Here is a 16,392-nt window from a genome sequence, read left to right on the forward strand (position 1 = left end):
CCCTGAAAAAGAAGCTGGGAGGAGATAAGGGAAGAAACATAAAACCAAGAAAATATTTCTGTTGGACCCATTTCTGTCTGCATATAGCAGAAAAGTTTATGCAAATTAGAATCAGCCACAGGACTTCTGGGAAGTTGGCAGTGATGCTCTCAGTGTCTCAGAGCTAAGGTATGAGTGAAATTAAGAGAGGAAAGCCTCCTAATAACCAGTACAAACATGCAGTTCATCCAGTAAAAAATTGCTTTGACAGTTTATGTTGGCAGCTACAGACACTCGGGGTCAGTTTTTCTTTTTTATGCTGCTGCACAAAACTCTGTTGCTGGTCATTCTTTAAATCCAGATTTGGCTTTAGCCCTGTCTTTCAAGCACATATTTGAAGTACACATCTCAAGTACACATCTCATCATGTGCAGAGCAGAGAAAGGACGCCGCATGAATCATGGGAGATGATCTATTTGCCAAAGCTTTGTAGGCTGTACCATTCTTGGTATTTTCTGCAGTGAGTCTGTCACATGAAGGGGATTCATTTGTGACCTGAAACAACTCAGTGAGTGTGACTCTGTAACACCCAATGGGTTACCTCCCCAGTCTGAGTCTGGTGTTTCCCTCTCTCCCCAGATCACACCCCTCTTACTCTTCTACCACCATCACAACCACGTGCTGGCACAAAATTAGCAGAAAATAGCCACACTCAGATCTGCCTGCCACCCGCTAGTGGAAACTGGGAATTCACTGGAATTCATGGAACTGGAGGCAGGTCACACACATTACGCCCTTGATACCACAATTTATCTGCACAGTTGATATTTTACAGTTTCATGGGTGTTGTTCAGTTTCCCTGAAATTAACCTTTGAAAAAAAAAAAAAAGAAAAGAAAAAAAGAAGAAAAACCCGCAGCCTTTCAGGGGGATCAGAAACCCATTTCAGGAAATGTTACCAACTTTGATGGTAAATGCAGCCACTGAGAGTAAATGTATATTCTTGTGTGTGTGTGAGAGTAAATGTATTCTTTTGTGTGTGTGTGTGCATCGGATTAAGTTTTTTATTGAATTTCATAGAATCAGAGAAAAACAGAGGAGGAAAAGTGTGGAATGCTATTCAGCTTACTGCTGGAATAACACATTATATATTGCACACTTATCAATGGTGAGCTATTTTTAGTATAATCCATGAGCAAGCAAGAAGTCAGGACTTTTTTATCCAGTGCTTGAATCAGGCAAGCTGCTTTTTCCAGCCTGGACACCTGGAACCCTCCAGTGCAGAGACCTCTAGGCATTGCTCCCCTGGCACAGGGCACAACCCTGCCCTGGGCTCCCCTGGTCTGTGACCCAGTGGTCAATGACTGTCTGGGGGAAAATGGGACACTAGGAAAGTAAGGATAAAATATACAAGGAATGAAAAGCCAGAATGAAACTGGAGGTGTTAGGCAGTATCCTTGCAGCTAGCTCAAAATTTGTAACATAAATGTATCTAGAAGGAAGCTTTGAGTGTCTTTGTCTTCCAAAACAGGGTATTTTTAGCAGTGAAGTTAAGGTCTGGACACCACTGCTCTATTCTGGGTGCAATCCTGCTTTTCCATTTTACTAAAAACATCTACTTGGAGATTTTTGCCCAACTGCCTTTTGCAGCACTTTGGATGCAGAAGTCAAGGCTACCGTGAAGTCACATTTGCACCCTGCTATAGCCACAGTACATCTATCACATTCCTAATTAAGCACCAGCACAGACCACAGAACAAAATGTTCACCTTACACAACGAAGGAAAAAAATCCTGAGAACCTTCCTAAGAACACAGACATTGTACTGTTGTTCCTGTGTTTATATGCTACTGTAACAGGAAATCTTCATAAGGGCTCTGATGAAACGCCAGCCAAGTCTTTAGCCAAGGAATCTAAACTCACTAAAGATTTCCTCCTGACCACAGCATAGTCTGTAAATATGGACTTGGGAAGATACTGGAGCATTTTTAATGTACCCAGGAATTCTGGGTGCCTGGCAGGGCTCTGGAGCTCAGCAAACCTCAGGATGTGCAGGGCCTTGTCTGTAGCTGCTCCACCTTCACCATGGGTAAGGCACAGCACTGTATGAGCATTACAAAGGGGCTGACTAACTGCAAAATCCACACTCCCTCTTAGTATTTTAACCTTTCCTTATAGACTCAGGGAGAGAGGATATAGACCTATTTATATGGGAAATGATGAGAGAGAGCTCAGTGTTTAAATTCACATTCATCAGTGTATTGGTATTTCTTGCTAGAGGTGCTTAATTTCATCTGGTTGCCTACAAAAGTTCTTGAGAGAAAAAGCCCCAACACTTGGCATATGAAGAATTATATCTGCTTTTTCTTGAAAAGACCCAGCTAATCTGAATTTTTAAACTGGTGATTAGAGAAATCTAATTATGGAACTTCAGCTTAGATATATACTAAATCAGCAATCACCTGAAGGCTGCAGTAACTTATGTTGGTTGAGGCTGTAATGCCAGGAACATACAGATCATTTTGTTTAGAGGTAAACCCAGAAAACCATGGACAGAGTTTTGGTACTGCTATAAAAACTGAGAGGTTACTCAGTCTATGCTCCAATAGTATAAGACAGAGCCAGAACAGGACAGGTGAAGTAAAGAACTAAAGAGAAGTACAAATTTAAACTGCTTACCTACAGTAGCTTCACTCACCTTCCCAAAAGGTTTTTCTGTGAGTAAAGTTGTATTAGAATTACTTGTGGTTTGAGGTCATCACATGTCACTCCTCATACGTCCAAGAAGTTTTTGAAGGTCACCTTGGCAAGCTCAATTCAATTTATGTAACCAAGTCTAAGGCTTCCTCTAGACTCATCAGACAGTCGTCAGTATTTTATTTTGACGTTATTATGAACTGAAATAAACCTGCAATTGAAATACAGCATCAGCACTCCAGCCTAAGATAAGTGAATATAAGACTTCTCACACAGTCAGAGGACAAAGTGGCCCTTAAAAGGTGAGTCACCACAGACAGCAAAACCTCCCTACAAGAGCAACTCAGTGAGATCTCCAGAACTCCTGAAGAAAATCCTCCAGGCTGGGCACTCTTCCCACTTTCATATTCTTAATTACCTAATTTACTGTTAGGAGCCATCAAGGCCTGCATGCAAAGCTACACTAATTTTACATAATGTAATATTTCTTCTTAATTAATCCAAAGGCATGTGTGGTGAGGTCTGTGTGTAACTGACATAGATCTTTCTAAAATTAGAGAATGCTTCATTAATACTATTAGATGATGTTTGTAATTTACCATTTTAACAACAGATGCCAAAAATTCTACATTTAAAGGACTTTTTATCTCATGCCAGAAATTGTCAGCTTATTCTCTTGATTCCTAGAAATTTTCCTGGAGCTGGAGCATGGTGAAGTTAATCTATTCTGAATACAGCTTGTTGAGTTCACATGTAAAATTGGCTGAGGTTTGCAATAAATCTGGAGAGGGAAAATATCTGAAAAAAAAAATCCGATTCTTTCTCCACAAGAGCAATTATGGTGAGTTTTTTTTCCTTTTCTTTTCTTGGCAAATGAGGAATTAATATTTGTACTCTGAAGAAAACTGTTGACCCATGTATCAGGACCTCTTTTCTCCAGGGACAGAGGAGAAACAGAAATCTGGATAATTTCTCAGTACTTTGAAAACTGAGACATACAAAATTCACATTAGCTATTTCTTGCCTAGATATTTGTAGACATGTTACATAACTAGCCAAGACCATAAGACAATAATAAACTCCATATAGCATCTATCTGTACAGTAGAATATAAGGTGCACAATCAGTAGTTTCTATTTGTTGGGTATAGGAGTTATTAGATACTGCTGGACCTAATATATTCCATCATCCTAAGAGTTTGGTGGTGTATAATTCGAGATGAAACTGCAACTGTAAAAAAGATCTGTCAATTAAGAAAGGTTAGAATCACAGTAGAAATACAGAGGCCAGCAAATCATGCCCATGAAAGATATTTTCTCAAGGCTGAGTATTAATAGTGATTTATTCAGGTTTAGTCATCCAGGCTTGATGGCTTCAAGTATTAAAAGTCCAACCAAGTAATCTGAAAGGGTCTCAGTGAGTTGTGAAAGAAATAGGACTGTCCACCTGGATCTGGATAAGAAGCTGCAAGAGACTGCTATGCCACCACCTTCTGATTTCTCAACTTCCTCTGTGCTACTTGTGTCTCCTATAGCAGCACTTTTTTCACTTCAAGAACAAGACCACTTTTTTCCTTTTAATTTGGGCTACAGAATCTCTCTACATTCAAGGAAGTAGAACTGAGATTTGCATCCATTTGACCATATTAAGAATGAATTTTAATCAGTTTCTGTGAAAACCAAAGGTGAGGGAATACTTGAGTCATTTCCTCCACCTCACCCCAACCATGAAAATCTCCTCCTGTGTTGATTATGCCCATGTATAAAATGCATTAGAAACTGATTCCACAGCCCTTGACTTACTTCAGTAGAAGCACAGCATTTGCCTGTGGTTTGAGTAGATGGACTCATGGAAGCACCAGAAGGAGCATCAACACTGTCCACCTGCAGCAGCAAATGAAAATTTGTAGTCATGTAAATCATTCAGGAGAAGCTAAAAAGGCACTGTAAAGGAAAAGAAGTGGTGGAAAATGCCTGTAAGAATGAGAAATTATAAAAGCAGAGAGTAAAGATACCATTAAACTAGTAATAAAGATACACTGGAGACCTTTTTGCATTATTAATTGATTTTTTTTTGGTATCCTCTATGTTCCCACTCAAAAATAAATTTTGCCCAAAGCTTACCACTTCTCCTGTTGCACTCTTTACCGTCAGAATTCCCTTCCCATATTTCATGGATCCATAAATGCCTGAGGACCCTAACTGCATGTACAAACAGTAACCTGGTCTCCAAAACCCACAGCACAGTTCAGCATCAATCCTGTGCCATGTTACTCTCCTTTCATGGGCTTGGGATCCAAAAAGACATGAGAACAGGGAGAAACACAGAGTGTGGCTTCAAGCAAGGGAGAGAGGGCAGCAAGGGAGGCAATGGAAGGGAGAAGAGGTCTGTACTGGCTCAGTTTGGAAAGGATCACTGAGGTGCTTTATTTCAGCCAGATTGGAATAAAATTAGCAACAGGCTCTGAAATTCAGTGCCTGTGTTCCTCCAGCCAGCATTGAAACCTCTGTAGTCCAGTAAGTGTATCTGAAAGCCAAACTTTATATGCTCCTACTTTAACATATCCAGTTCAGTATTTAAAGCTGCAGTTCCCCTGAACAACACCCTGCTATATCTGGAATCAGCACCAACATTAATTTTAGGGATCCACAGTTCCTTCATTAGTTGTGGAGTATGCACATACAGACTCTCTCACACACACACAAAATCCAGCAACACAGAACTGTCATTCAGATGAAAAAGCAACCAGAAAGCAGGCTGCCCTTTCACAATACTTTTACCAACAATTTGAAACTTTCCTTTTTTTCCCCCCACTCAACTAATTACCAAGAATGGTGTCTAATCTATTGAGATGTAGAAAGCCCAAACCACATTTTTGTGTGGTTAACTGCTCAGCATTTGAATTCATAAGACTAAATGAATCTTGATTTGACTTGGTTAATGTCTACAAAGAGCCTCCACTGAAACATCAGACAGGATCCATTTAGTCTGGGCTCAGGGAAACCAGCATTAACTACCCCTGAAAAAGTAGCTAGCATAATTTAAAATAAACAATTCCAGAATAGCCAGCTTAGAAAGAAACTTCCCTCATAGCCTTAGACAGTTAGTTTATTGCTTACTTGAAACATGGCATTTATATCTTACAGTTTGTCTCTTACAGTGAAATATTTCAGACAACATGGACTATTCAAGGGAGCTGACGAGAGGGAGAGGCTCAGCTGTTACTTAATTGTTTTAGTACACAATTAAGCTTAATTTGCTTAACTTCCAAAACACAGTGTTTTTCATTCTAGCCATTGGAACTTTCTAATAACTAGTAGAGTGATCCTTTTAGGAAGACAAACCCAATTCCTATTGCCCATCCCAGTTTGATGGCATCTGACTTGTATATTTTCTGCAGAACAGCGCAAATTCCAGTTCAGACAGAATTTATTACCTCTTTACCAACTGGTTAACCCTTGTCTAGGTAGATGCTTATCAAGGCTTGATAATAGTAGATTGGTGAATTCCTCAAAATGTATTTTGTTCTTGGCATAATGACGTGTCTGCTGTGACTGACAACTGTGCCAGACACGCATTGTTCTTCAGTGGTATCACTGTAAAGTGAGTCATCTTTGTAGCCATTTTACCTGGAAAAACTGACTAAAAGGATAAGAGGATGAGCTGTATTCCTCAGGTCCACTTTATTACTTCTTAACTTAGAAAACTGTTGAATGGATAGTATGGAATTGGGAGAGGAAATGACTGGTCACAGTAGTTACACCTTTTGGACACGTCCTATTTAAATGCATCAAACTCTGACCCTAAAACCTAATCAAAGTGGGTGACAGAGGTTCACACTTCGCTCAGTGCTGCTGGTTTCACTGCATCTGAAAGCAGACTCAGAGACAGTGTGGTGTCTAATTTACTTGCAAAATCAAAGAATTCCGATTTCAAGGGTTTCGTTTAAATGAAAATTCAGATTCTGGAGAAGAAAACAAAACCCACTAAAACAGGAAGGATGGTATTGTGGTTAAGTTTCTAGTATGGGGCTCTGAAGACCTGAATTATGTTCCATTCCTAGCCCTGCTGCAGACTATCTCTCTCTGTGACTTCAAGCAAATCACTGAATCTCTTGGTGCTTCAGTTTCTCTTTTTTAAATACGATGTTGGTGATTTGATCAGCTTAGATAATGAGCACATTCACATAAGAGCTACCATTTACAGTATAAGCACAAGAGAGCCTCTAACCTCAAAACACTATTGAAAAATATGTGACCCTGTTTACTGAACTGTTCTTCAAAAAAAATAGCAATTCCATATTAAATTCCCACACTGATCACCCACTTACTGAACAAAACTCTAAACAACATGCTATTCCACAGATGCATTGGCCTGCCAATTAATCCAGATTCATAACAGAATCAGTGTCTGCTTCTATTCTCCAAAGTTAGGAAAAGGCTAAAATGGGGAGTGCCTGCTGATTTTTTAAGCCTTTCAGGTTTTTTGATTTTTTTTTTCCCCAGAGAACCGTCCCTGCAGTGGGGATGAATTCAGCAGGGTGTGGAGTGCCCCATAATGGAATTTATACTGGGGAATACCATACCTGGTACCACAACCTCCTCTCTCTTGGTAGTTTCACAGGGTGAGGAAAGGCTTGGAGCATAACTAAAGGAAGCTCTGTCTGCATTACATTGCTGCTAGTAGGGATAAAAGTGTGGGGTTTGGAAAATAAACTAACCAACAGGAAAATGTCTTGTGTACCCCAAAAGATACTGTACTCTCCTACCTTCAAAACCATCTTCAGACCCATGTTTTTCCCCTTGCTGCCACCAGACAGACCTTGCCTGGCATCTCTAGTGCTTTCTTAACAGATTCCCTCTCCCCTTTGCCCTGTTTCTAGCCCTGCTCCTGCTGTACAAATGCCCAGCAATTCCTCTGAATTTTCTGTCATCTTCCAAAACAGTACTTACAAAATAGGGGTAAGGGCTTCTATTTTTAACAAAAGCTGAGTTTGTTCTTTGTTCTAGCTTTTGGAGATTTACTAATAGAAACCTTCAGATCAAAAGCATTTACTTTGCTGCCCCAGGAAACAAGGGAGAAAGAAAGATGGGATGATGTCTCCGGATAATTTTCTTTCTTCTGAGACTTTGCTTTGCTTTTCTGAGACCATTAAGCAGGGAAGAAAGGGAACACAATTTGTTTCTCCACATGAAAAGGTACTTTATGAAGACAAAAGTAGGTGTTTCACACAGAAAGCTTTACTCACCAAACAGACCCTAAGTCTAATTCACCTTGCAAAAAGCAACTGCTTTTTGAGTGACAGAGCACAGATCAGAATAATCTGAACTGGCAGCTGTACTTTCAGCTTCAGTCCTTTCTAGAGATCTTTCTCCATGGGCTCTGTCCAGCAGCTCTGCACCGGTTCCAAATTTCTGCACTGCCCTCTGCTGGGTACAGTAACTATCCAATCCTGACGGCGTGGAGCTCTCTTCCCAAGGCCCACATTGTAGGGTTTGAAGTTGAGGGAGTGGATGTAAGAAAGGAAAGAGGATGGGAATGATGTAAGAAAGGAAAGAGGACAGGAATGGGGGATTGCAAAAATGAAACATGAGTGGGTAGAATTGAAGATATCCCAAGAAAGCTCAGTCTGTGGGACATCTAAAACCCCAGCTCTTCCTGTCACAAAAGCTTCACTCACTGTGCAAGTCTCGTTCACATATTACAGCTGATGGCCACTTCTCCTGGGCAAGCCTTTCAAGGCACTTTATGGAGCACCCTGGACCACTCTACTGTGATTCACATAGAGATGGTGTCAAACTCTGTAAGCAGCAGCCTGACACACTTGGCTCTTGGTGTCCGAGCTGGCAGGCTCACTCCATCACTCTCCTCAGCAACTGGGAGTTAACATGCCCATTCTAGCCTTGCCAAGCTCTGAAGCTTTGCAACTGAATATTATTACCACATTCTTGCTCAATGAAGACTATTTTTTGGACAGACACTTCATCAGCTGCACTACTGAGTGCATGGCAGACAGACTGCATGTGCACCTGCAGGATCTTTTTTTCCCCTGTGATCTTACAAAATTACGAATTACATGAGAGTGAAACAGCTTTCCTGGCACATCTACAGCAGCCTTCAGCCAACTCCATCTCATCTGAGAAACATGCACAGCACTGTGCTGCCTCGCAGCCCTGCCGTGCTCCCACTTACAGCCACAGTGATGGCAGGAGCCAGGGGTGCAGCAGCAGGGAGGGAGCCTGGCTGGGCGCCTCGGGGGCTAGGGAGGAGTTAGAGGATCTCAGCTGTACTTTTGGCTCTGATATACTTTATCTTGACAGAATTAAGGACTTCAAAACCCTTTCTTTTGAAGGGTGGAGGGGAGGAAGGGGACTTTGTTTTGCCTAAGTAGCTGTTAAGGGCAAAGCCTGGTTGTATTACCTGTCTGAACATGAACATCAAACCAGCCATTGAATCTGCTCGCAGCATGGAGTGCACTACGCCAAAGCAAATGGTGGCAAAACACTTCTCACTATTGCACGTTCAAATTCTAAAGTAAGTTTCAGTTCCACCATTGCTTCATTCTTTTGTTTTACACAGAAAAGCAGATGATCTTCCCCCAGCTGCTTATGCCAAACCTTGACTAAAGCTCTGATTGTTGCTCAAAAATTGTTTGAGAGAGTATTCTGAGCACAAAGTGCATCTCTGTGCAAGGTCTTAAAATTCATGGCAAACTCTGTTTCTCCACATTTATGACAACTATGCGTGACAGAACTAAGCAGTTAAATCTTGGTGGCTAAAGCATCATCAGAAATTTCCAGGTTCACCTCTTGTACACTGGCTGCACATCAGTGTAGGATGCTGTATTGCCATCAGGTTAAGTCAGTCTGTGACCACACTGAATTCTGAAAAGAATATTCAGTGTTAAAGCAGGACATATATTCCCTCAACTTCATCCCAAAGGACAACTCACAAGGCCTTTCCAGCCCCTCTCCCCTTAATCATTTGACAGAGACATTTCCTCTTCATTGTCACAAAACATGTTGATTGCAGGGAAACTTCCTGGACTTTTAAACATGTTGGTTATTACTTTAAGAAACATGCTCTTTGGAAAAAGCATACTTTACTGGGCCTGCTTAAGGGAGCACGTAAGACACTGGTTTGGTACTTGAGTTTTAAAATCTCCCTCTGGGCAAGCAGAACAACATCCCAAGTCTCTTGCACTGACTGCTGGCAAGGTTATAAATACAGCTGGGATTTGAACTTTTAACTCTGATTACCCTGTAGAAAACCCCAGGGAAATTCTGCTTTGAGAACTCAAACCCCAGCGTAACATCTTACAGTCCTCTCAGTAGAAGGATTATAGGCTTCTCTGAACGTTTTTCTCACTTTATTATTAGTCCATTTTTTTTGCCCTTTCTTGGAGATTCAAGTTATACATTGAGCCCTCTCACCTGTTCTGTCCACGCTGACCTGTTAGCTGTGAGGAGAGCAGCACGTTAAAACTTCCCATATTGATTGCTTACTTGCTTTCCTTGCCCGTCCCCTCCTCCCGCGTTTTGAGCTGACTGTCAGTTAGAGCCTCATCCATCACCTACCTCCAGTGTCCCCTCTCCTCCCCGGGGCCTCAGAGCGCTCTGGTGCTCGGGACTACCCCGCAGCACCTCCCGCCAGTCCCTCCTGACCGAAAAAAAACGAAAAAAAAAAAGAGTAAACCCAGACGTAGTTTGGAGAAGCGGGGTCACCCGGCGAGCGGGACCAGCTCCATCGGAGGGGCGGGGCGGGGAGCCCGGGGTGTTCTCCGCAGCGGTGCCACGGCTGGCTCCGGGCCACCGGGAGAGACTCTCTGGGAAAGCGAAAGTGAAGCGGTACCACGTGTTTTCCGAGAAGGCGAGGGGAGGAGCCGTGCGAGCCCATCGTCGCCCGTTAAATAGAAAGCAGGGGCGATGCGCGGGCCCAGAGCGCTGGAGCAGCCGCTGCCCGCCCGCCCCGCGGCAGCCCCGGCTCGCCGCGGCGCCAGGCAGGGCCCCCGCTCGGAGGATGCTCGGCCGGCCGCCGGGGCCAGGACCAGGACTAGGACTAGCACCAGGACTAGCAGCGTGTGCTGCGCTCCGGGAACGGCCCCCACCCACGGCGCCCCGAGGTAATGGGGGGGGTCTCTTTGCCGGGGGGTCCTCGCCAACCGCGCCGTGCACCGAGAGGGTTCTGCGCCGCAGCCAGGAGAGGGGACATTTCGGAGAGTCCTGCCAGTTGTGCAGGAGCGCGGTGGCTTCTTTGCCCCCTTTTTTGGTTGGTTTGGTTTGGTTGTTTCTGGATTTTTTTTTTCCTTGCCTTTTTGGCTCAGTGTCCGTGTTCAGACGGAGCTCTCGCGCCTGGTATAAAACAGCGGGACAAGCAATAAAGCGAAAGCGCAGCGGGCATTGCGCGGCACCGCTCTTGCCCAGGGACCCTCACTAGCGGGGGGAGCCGGGGCAGCCCCGGGACCGAGCGCACGGAGTGACCGCACGGAGTGACCGCACGGCCGCCGGGCCTCGTCCCAGCCCGCTGCTCGGGCTCTGAAATCTGCCGTGTCTCCTGTTTGCTCCGTGCCCTTCGGAAAGGCACCGCAAACTCTCTGTTGGCTCTCTACGGCTTCTGCTAGGGAGCCCTTTGATTTTTAGGTCTCTGGCTTAGTGGTTATTTCTCCCCAGCGTGTCCTGAAATTAAATTTTTTAACTTTAAACACTGAGTGATAATCCTGGCCTAGAAACTGGAAAAACTGGCATCAGTTTCCTTCTGCTACGCAAAGCAAGCCCAATGCTACTTTCAGCATATTAAGTTGTTTGCCAGCATAAGGATTTTATAACCCTCTTAGCTGCTTGATGTTTGGTTTCATTTAAGTCATATTACCTCCTCAAGTTGTTAAATTAGCACAGACAGGAATCCAGCTGCGTAGTTTCTTTGAAATCCTCATTAGCATGTTACCCTGAACTGTAAGATGGCTGAGGGATTCATTTCTGAGAATACTTCAAGGTTTCTCAACAAGCTGCTGCTGCAGATCTATATCTGACTATAGGGATAAATCCTAAAATCTATGCTTGCCAGTAAGGTCAAGGCAGCCAGCGGAGATGTATTGAACCACACTGTCAGAGGAAGACATTTCAGGCCAAACTCATTCCTGGTGCAGCACTGCTAATTCCTTTGAAGTAACACGAGGGATGAATTTAGTCCCTCATGCTGAAAGATATATCAATAGGAAGCAATTTAGATTGGGCCACTTAAAGTGCATGTAATACAGAAAAGAGAGAGACTGTGGAGTAATGCTTTAAGGGTTCACAGAGGTTGACTTGTATACGCTAGTGAGGCTGTAGCATTGCTGTCCCAAGGGAAAGTTGGGGAATGGGAAATTGCCTTTTATAGCTGAGCCTCAGGTTAACAGGGGAGAGAAAAAAGTTTTAGGATTGCTGTGTAACTTGGCCATGTTACAGCCTGCCCCTCCAAGTTACACTTAGTCGCACCCTCTTCCCCAATTATCCGGAAACATACCCTTCACTCACTTTCTCTTTTTCACACAATGCAACAAATAACAACATTGTCTGAGTTCTGACATTGGGGAAGGCAAAGAGGGAGGGGCAGAGAAATTGATAATTCGGTTGTAAAACTTTGTTGCTTTGTTCTCTGAAAACTTGAGAATCAGATGGGGTGTACACAAGATAACTTCTCATTGAGAAGTCATTTGACTCAGTAGGCCCTGGTACCCTTCTGTGGGCTCATAGCAGGGAAACTGCATCATCCTCTGTAGCTGTTAATGATCCTTGCTAAATATTTTTGGAGTTTTGGGCTCTGCCATAGTTATAGACTGTTAATCTTGTCAGAAAGCGAGCAGTTGTTTGCCCAGTGTAAATTGGAAAATGAATATTTTATTATTTTATAATGGGTGGGAGGCACATCAATGGAAGACTTGGGTCATTCAGCGATTGCAGCCGCTTCCCTCTGGAGATCTCACATGGTGTCTCTCTTTGGCATTTCAGAATAGCTGCTGGAAAGCTGCCCCGCCGTAGCCGCTGACGCTATGGAAGACCGCATCCGCTGCTCTCGGCTGTAGGATGGTAGCGCACAGCAAGGTGTCAGCAGATAATGCAGTTGGAGCAGACCCAAGACGGCTACTTGACCCTCCGGCACGGGATCGTTCTCAGGCGCGAGGTTTGCACGGCCCCGGCACTGGGCAGGCACAGGGCAACACGCACTTCCGAACCTTCCGCTCCCAGGAGGATTTCAGCAGCATCACCCGAGCCAGCAGCCTGCTGGATGCCTGTGGCTTCTACTGGGGACCCCTGTCTGTCAGTGCCGCCCACGAGAAGCTTAAGTCTGAGCCCGAGGGCACCTTCCTCATCAGGGACAGCACACAAAAGAATTGCTTCTTTGCCATCAGTGTCAAGACTGCGTCTGGGCCCACCAGCATCCGGATTAACTTCCAGACCGGTCGTTTCAGCCTGGATGGCAGCAAAGAGACTTTTGACTGCCTTTTTAAGCTGCTGGAACATTACCTGAGTTCCCCGAGGAAGGTACTGGTTACCCCCCTGCGCAAGGTCCGGGTGCAACCACTGCAGGAGCTCTGCCGGAAGAGCATCGTGAAGACTTTTGGAGGAGAGAACTTAAACCAGATCCCCCTCAATCCCGTTTTAAAGGACTATCTGAAATCCTTTCCATTTCAGATATAAGTACAGCATTAACTGCATAGGGACACGTGAGAAATGTGTGATGAAATCCAGTGTCCTGGGTTTTTAAATATGTTTGACAGTGAGCAAACTTATTTTTGTAGCAATTTACTGTATTTTGGGATGGAACCTGAACACTTGACTTCTTATGTTTACAAAAACTGTTTGCACAAACCTGGGGTTTTAAAACCCTGGTGTAATTTTTCTGCCAAGCAGAAGGTTTTATTATTTTATAATATTTTTAATGATATTAACATAATAAACTTTATTGTGACACTTTTTAAAAAAACCCCAGCATCTCTGTTTTCAGTTTTAAAGGCTCTCATACCTATCCTGCTGACAAACTTTAACTGCTTAACTCTAACTGCAGACAGGTCTCCACGTGGTCCTGCTCTTTGCCCTACTGAAGTAGTCTGTCTTAGTGCTAGTTCAGCAGGCAGAGGATTCCTGCCCTCAAAAGCCTACAACAGAAAGATGCAAGCAAGTAGAAAATGCACTTAGGATGAATCTGCCCTAGAATCTAACTGTCTTCTAAATTCATGAGAGCAGGAACAATGTGTTAAGACTATAGTGATGCATAGTTTTTGATAAAATGAATCAAACCCTTGGCTGAGCAAATTGCACCAACTCTGCTTTGCCTTGTTTCTGTTAAAAGGTACAAGGCCCTGAGCAAGAAGAGGTTGCTGCCTGATGTAACCAAACCCCATGAATCTCGGTGGGGAAAAATGAAACTGTCCAGAAATGCTGTTCACACACTTTAAAAGTCTGTGAACACTTCATCATTATGGTGCATTGGGGAAAGGATAGCTTAGCTCTCTTTGAAAATTAACATACACAAAATTACAAGGGTGCAGACATTTCCTAGACCTAAAAAAGATTTTTCCTGTCTTAAACTCCTGGTGATCTACAGTACACAGATTTGATACTTAAAAAGAACCTATGGCTTGGGTCCATGACAGAATCCAGAGAGCATAACCCTATACATTTGCAGCTATAATTTCTAGTGGCTAAACTGCATTCAGAGAAAGTTAAAACTTAGGTTTTTTTCTCTCTGCTCATAAAATGCAAAAAGAGTGCCCCACAGAGCTGCAACTGAATGACTTGAGATGCCTGATTTGGTAAAATGTCACCTGCATTATGAGAAAGTGATTCTCCCCTCCCCCAAGCATTTCCTGAAATCCATGAAAAGCTGACTTTGAAAACCAGCTGAACCAAATCACTTCAAAGAAGGCACAGAGTCTTTCACAGAAACTCTATCAGCACAGATCTACAGGGCTTACAGGAACTGTAAGCAGTACATGAAGTAATCTTCAGAGTTTGGGAGATAAAAGGTCTCTCCCCCTACTGTAATTAACATTCCTTTTAAAGATAAAGCCACTTTTAGGAAATATTGAGTATATATTCTATGGTGATCCTTACTGAATCATTTGTTTACTGTTTACCCAATCGGCTCTTACATGGTTGATGTTTCTTTGGAATTAATAGATTTCCTCCTAAATATGACTAAGGATCACTCTGCATTAGACATTGTGAAAAAAGGGAAAAAGTGAGAACACACAGGGAGTATCATGTGACTTGCAGCATTTCTGCTTAATTCTGAAGCTGGAATTAGTTACCAAATGATTTTCCCACAGGAGCTGCAAGGATATAAATTCAGGAAGAAGTGAATGCTGTGCTATGAAGCAGAGAGGAGAGCAGAGCAAAGCCACTGCCTGAATGTGAATAGCATTAAGAAGTTAAATTGGGAAAAAAGCCTCTGTAGGGTGAAGGCTGCCAAACTGGTTTGCTATCAGCAGAGATTGTTATCCCTTTCCCATACTCTTCTCCCAGCTCCACACTTTTAACCTTTTAACCCTTCAGGCCCCAAACTGCCTTGCTATATAAATGAGTGTCCACAAGATAGTGGTAGAACAAGCACAATGTAGCTTAGTAGGTTTTCTGCTACCTCTGGTAAAACCAAAAAAACTAGACCTAGATATACAGTAAGGGACTTCCCACTGAGAGGCATGAAATGAAAAGCACACTAAGAATTGAGATAATTTAATTTCCTGGCAGAACCAAACCCATTTTCTTTTTCTCTCCCTTTTATTGCTTTAGAGTAGGTTTAGGAAAAATGATCCGTATGCTCCCACATATGGTGCCTAAATACCTTCATTTCGTCTTTAATAAGAAATGCGAATATGGGATAGTTCAGAAAAAAAGACAATCAAAACTATAAATAAGGTCAAGAAGGTCAGATTTGTCTGAAATGTCTCTTAAGTAAAGAGGAGACAAAGCTGACTTGAATTTTTAGATTACTTTATCTTTTTACCTGCCTTATTTTTCTTCCCCTTCCTTTCCTTCTCTCTTTCTCTCTCTCTTTCCTCAGCATACAATACAGTGGCCAGGCAGGTCCTCTTTCTAGTAGGCAAATGTAGATTGCTCCAAAGCAAACACACCACAGTGTGTGTGTTAACTTTGTCACTGTGACCTGCCCTCTGTAAGAGCAAATGAAGGACTCTCCAAAATGTCTGCTTACCTGTGTACACTGATTGAAGGGCAATGCCACATCTAAGGGGCACAGCAGTAATCTGAAGATATCTGTAGTAATGTCAGCTGTTAAATCTCATCTTCAGTTTTAATAGAGTACCAGCAAGGTTGAGTAGGGAATTTGCAGTACTCTGCACCTAAAGCAATGGAAACACATAACAGTGCAGTGATTTGAATCCTTTTTGCTAAATAGTACCTTAAGAGTGGTTATTCCAGACCCTCCCCTTCTTGTCCAGCTCTTTCCTCTGACCTTTTTACTGTGGCTGAAAAGTGAAGTAAACAGTCAATCTGTTAAATGACTATGAAAGAATTTGAGCCAGGAGCAGAGCAAAGCCACGTTTTTGAAGAGACTGCAACATTTATAGTTAGTGGGGAAGAGACAGCTTTAAAATGATCCCATTTGCAGCATGACTCTGTCATCTGTCCCACAGAGCATCAGGGTGGGCACTGAGCAGGAGGGTCCTGCTGGGAGACCCCCACCCTGATCCAGTGGGACTCAACAGGCAGCCAGG

General features: G+C 43.2%; 2 protein-coding genes across 6 annotated transcripts in view; one reads left to right on the forward strand and one right to left on the reverse strand.

Annotated features, from left to right (window-relative positions):
* The window catches only part of RMI2 (RecQ mediated genome instability 2), a 29,298-nt gene extending 18,804 nt beyond the window's left edge, over positions 1 to 10,494 (reverse strand). For 4 of the 5 annotated variants that reach the window (XR_003529613.1, XR_003529615.1, XR_003529611.1 and 1 more), the window contains exons 1-3: positions 10,253 to 10,494; positions 4,478 to 4,558; positions 2,677 to 2,886 (exon numbers count right to left, since the gene is read on the reverse strand). The gene's annotated coding sequence lies outside the window, so the exon portion shown is untranslated. Of the gene's footprint in view, positions 1 to 2,676; positions 2,887 to 4,477; positions 4,619 to 10,252 lie in introns of all 5 variants that reach the window. The other variant, XR_003529612.1, reaches the window with a different exon arrangement.
* Positions 10,495 to 10,665: 171 nt separating this feature from the next.
* On the forward strand, positions 10,666 to 13,634 carry SOCS1 (suppressor of cytokine signaling 1). The gene is made up of 2 exons (XM_027655081.1): positions 10,666 to 10,797; positions 12,665 to 13,634. The coding sequence occupies exon 2, from the start codon at positions 12,740 to 12,742 to the stop codon at positions 13,352 to 13,354; it is 615 nt and encodes a 204-aa protein (XP_027510882.1). The 5' UTR covers positions 10,666 to 10,797; positions 12,665 to 12,739; the 3' UTR covers positions 13,355 to 13,634.
* The last annotated feature ends 2,758 nt before the right edge of the window (positions 13,635 to 16,392 follow it).

This window comes from Corapipo altera, unplaced genomic scaffold, assembly GCF_003945725.1.
Source record: "Corapipo altera isolate COAL_440 unplaced genomic scaffold, ASM394572v1 98, whole genome shotgun sequence".
Taxonomy (NCBI): Eukaryota; Metazoa; Chordata; class Aves; order Passeriformes; family Pipridae; genus Corapipo; species Corapipo altera.

Bases quoted from the DNA above. Each gene is read 5' to 3' on its own strand.
- SOCS1 (XM_027655081.1), top strand. From the start codon at position 12,740: ATGGTAGCGCACAGCAAGGTGTCAGCAGATAATGCAGTTGGAGCAGAC.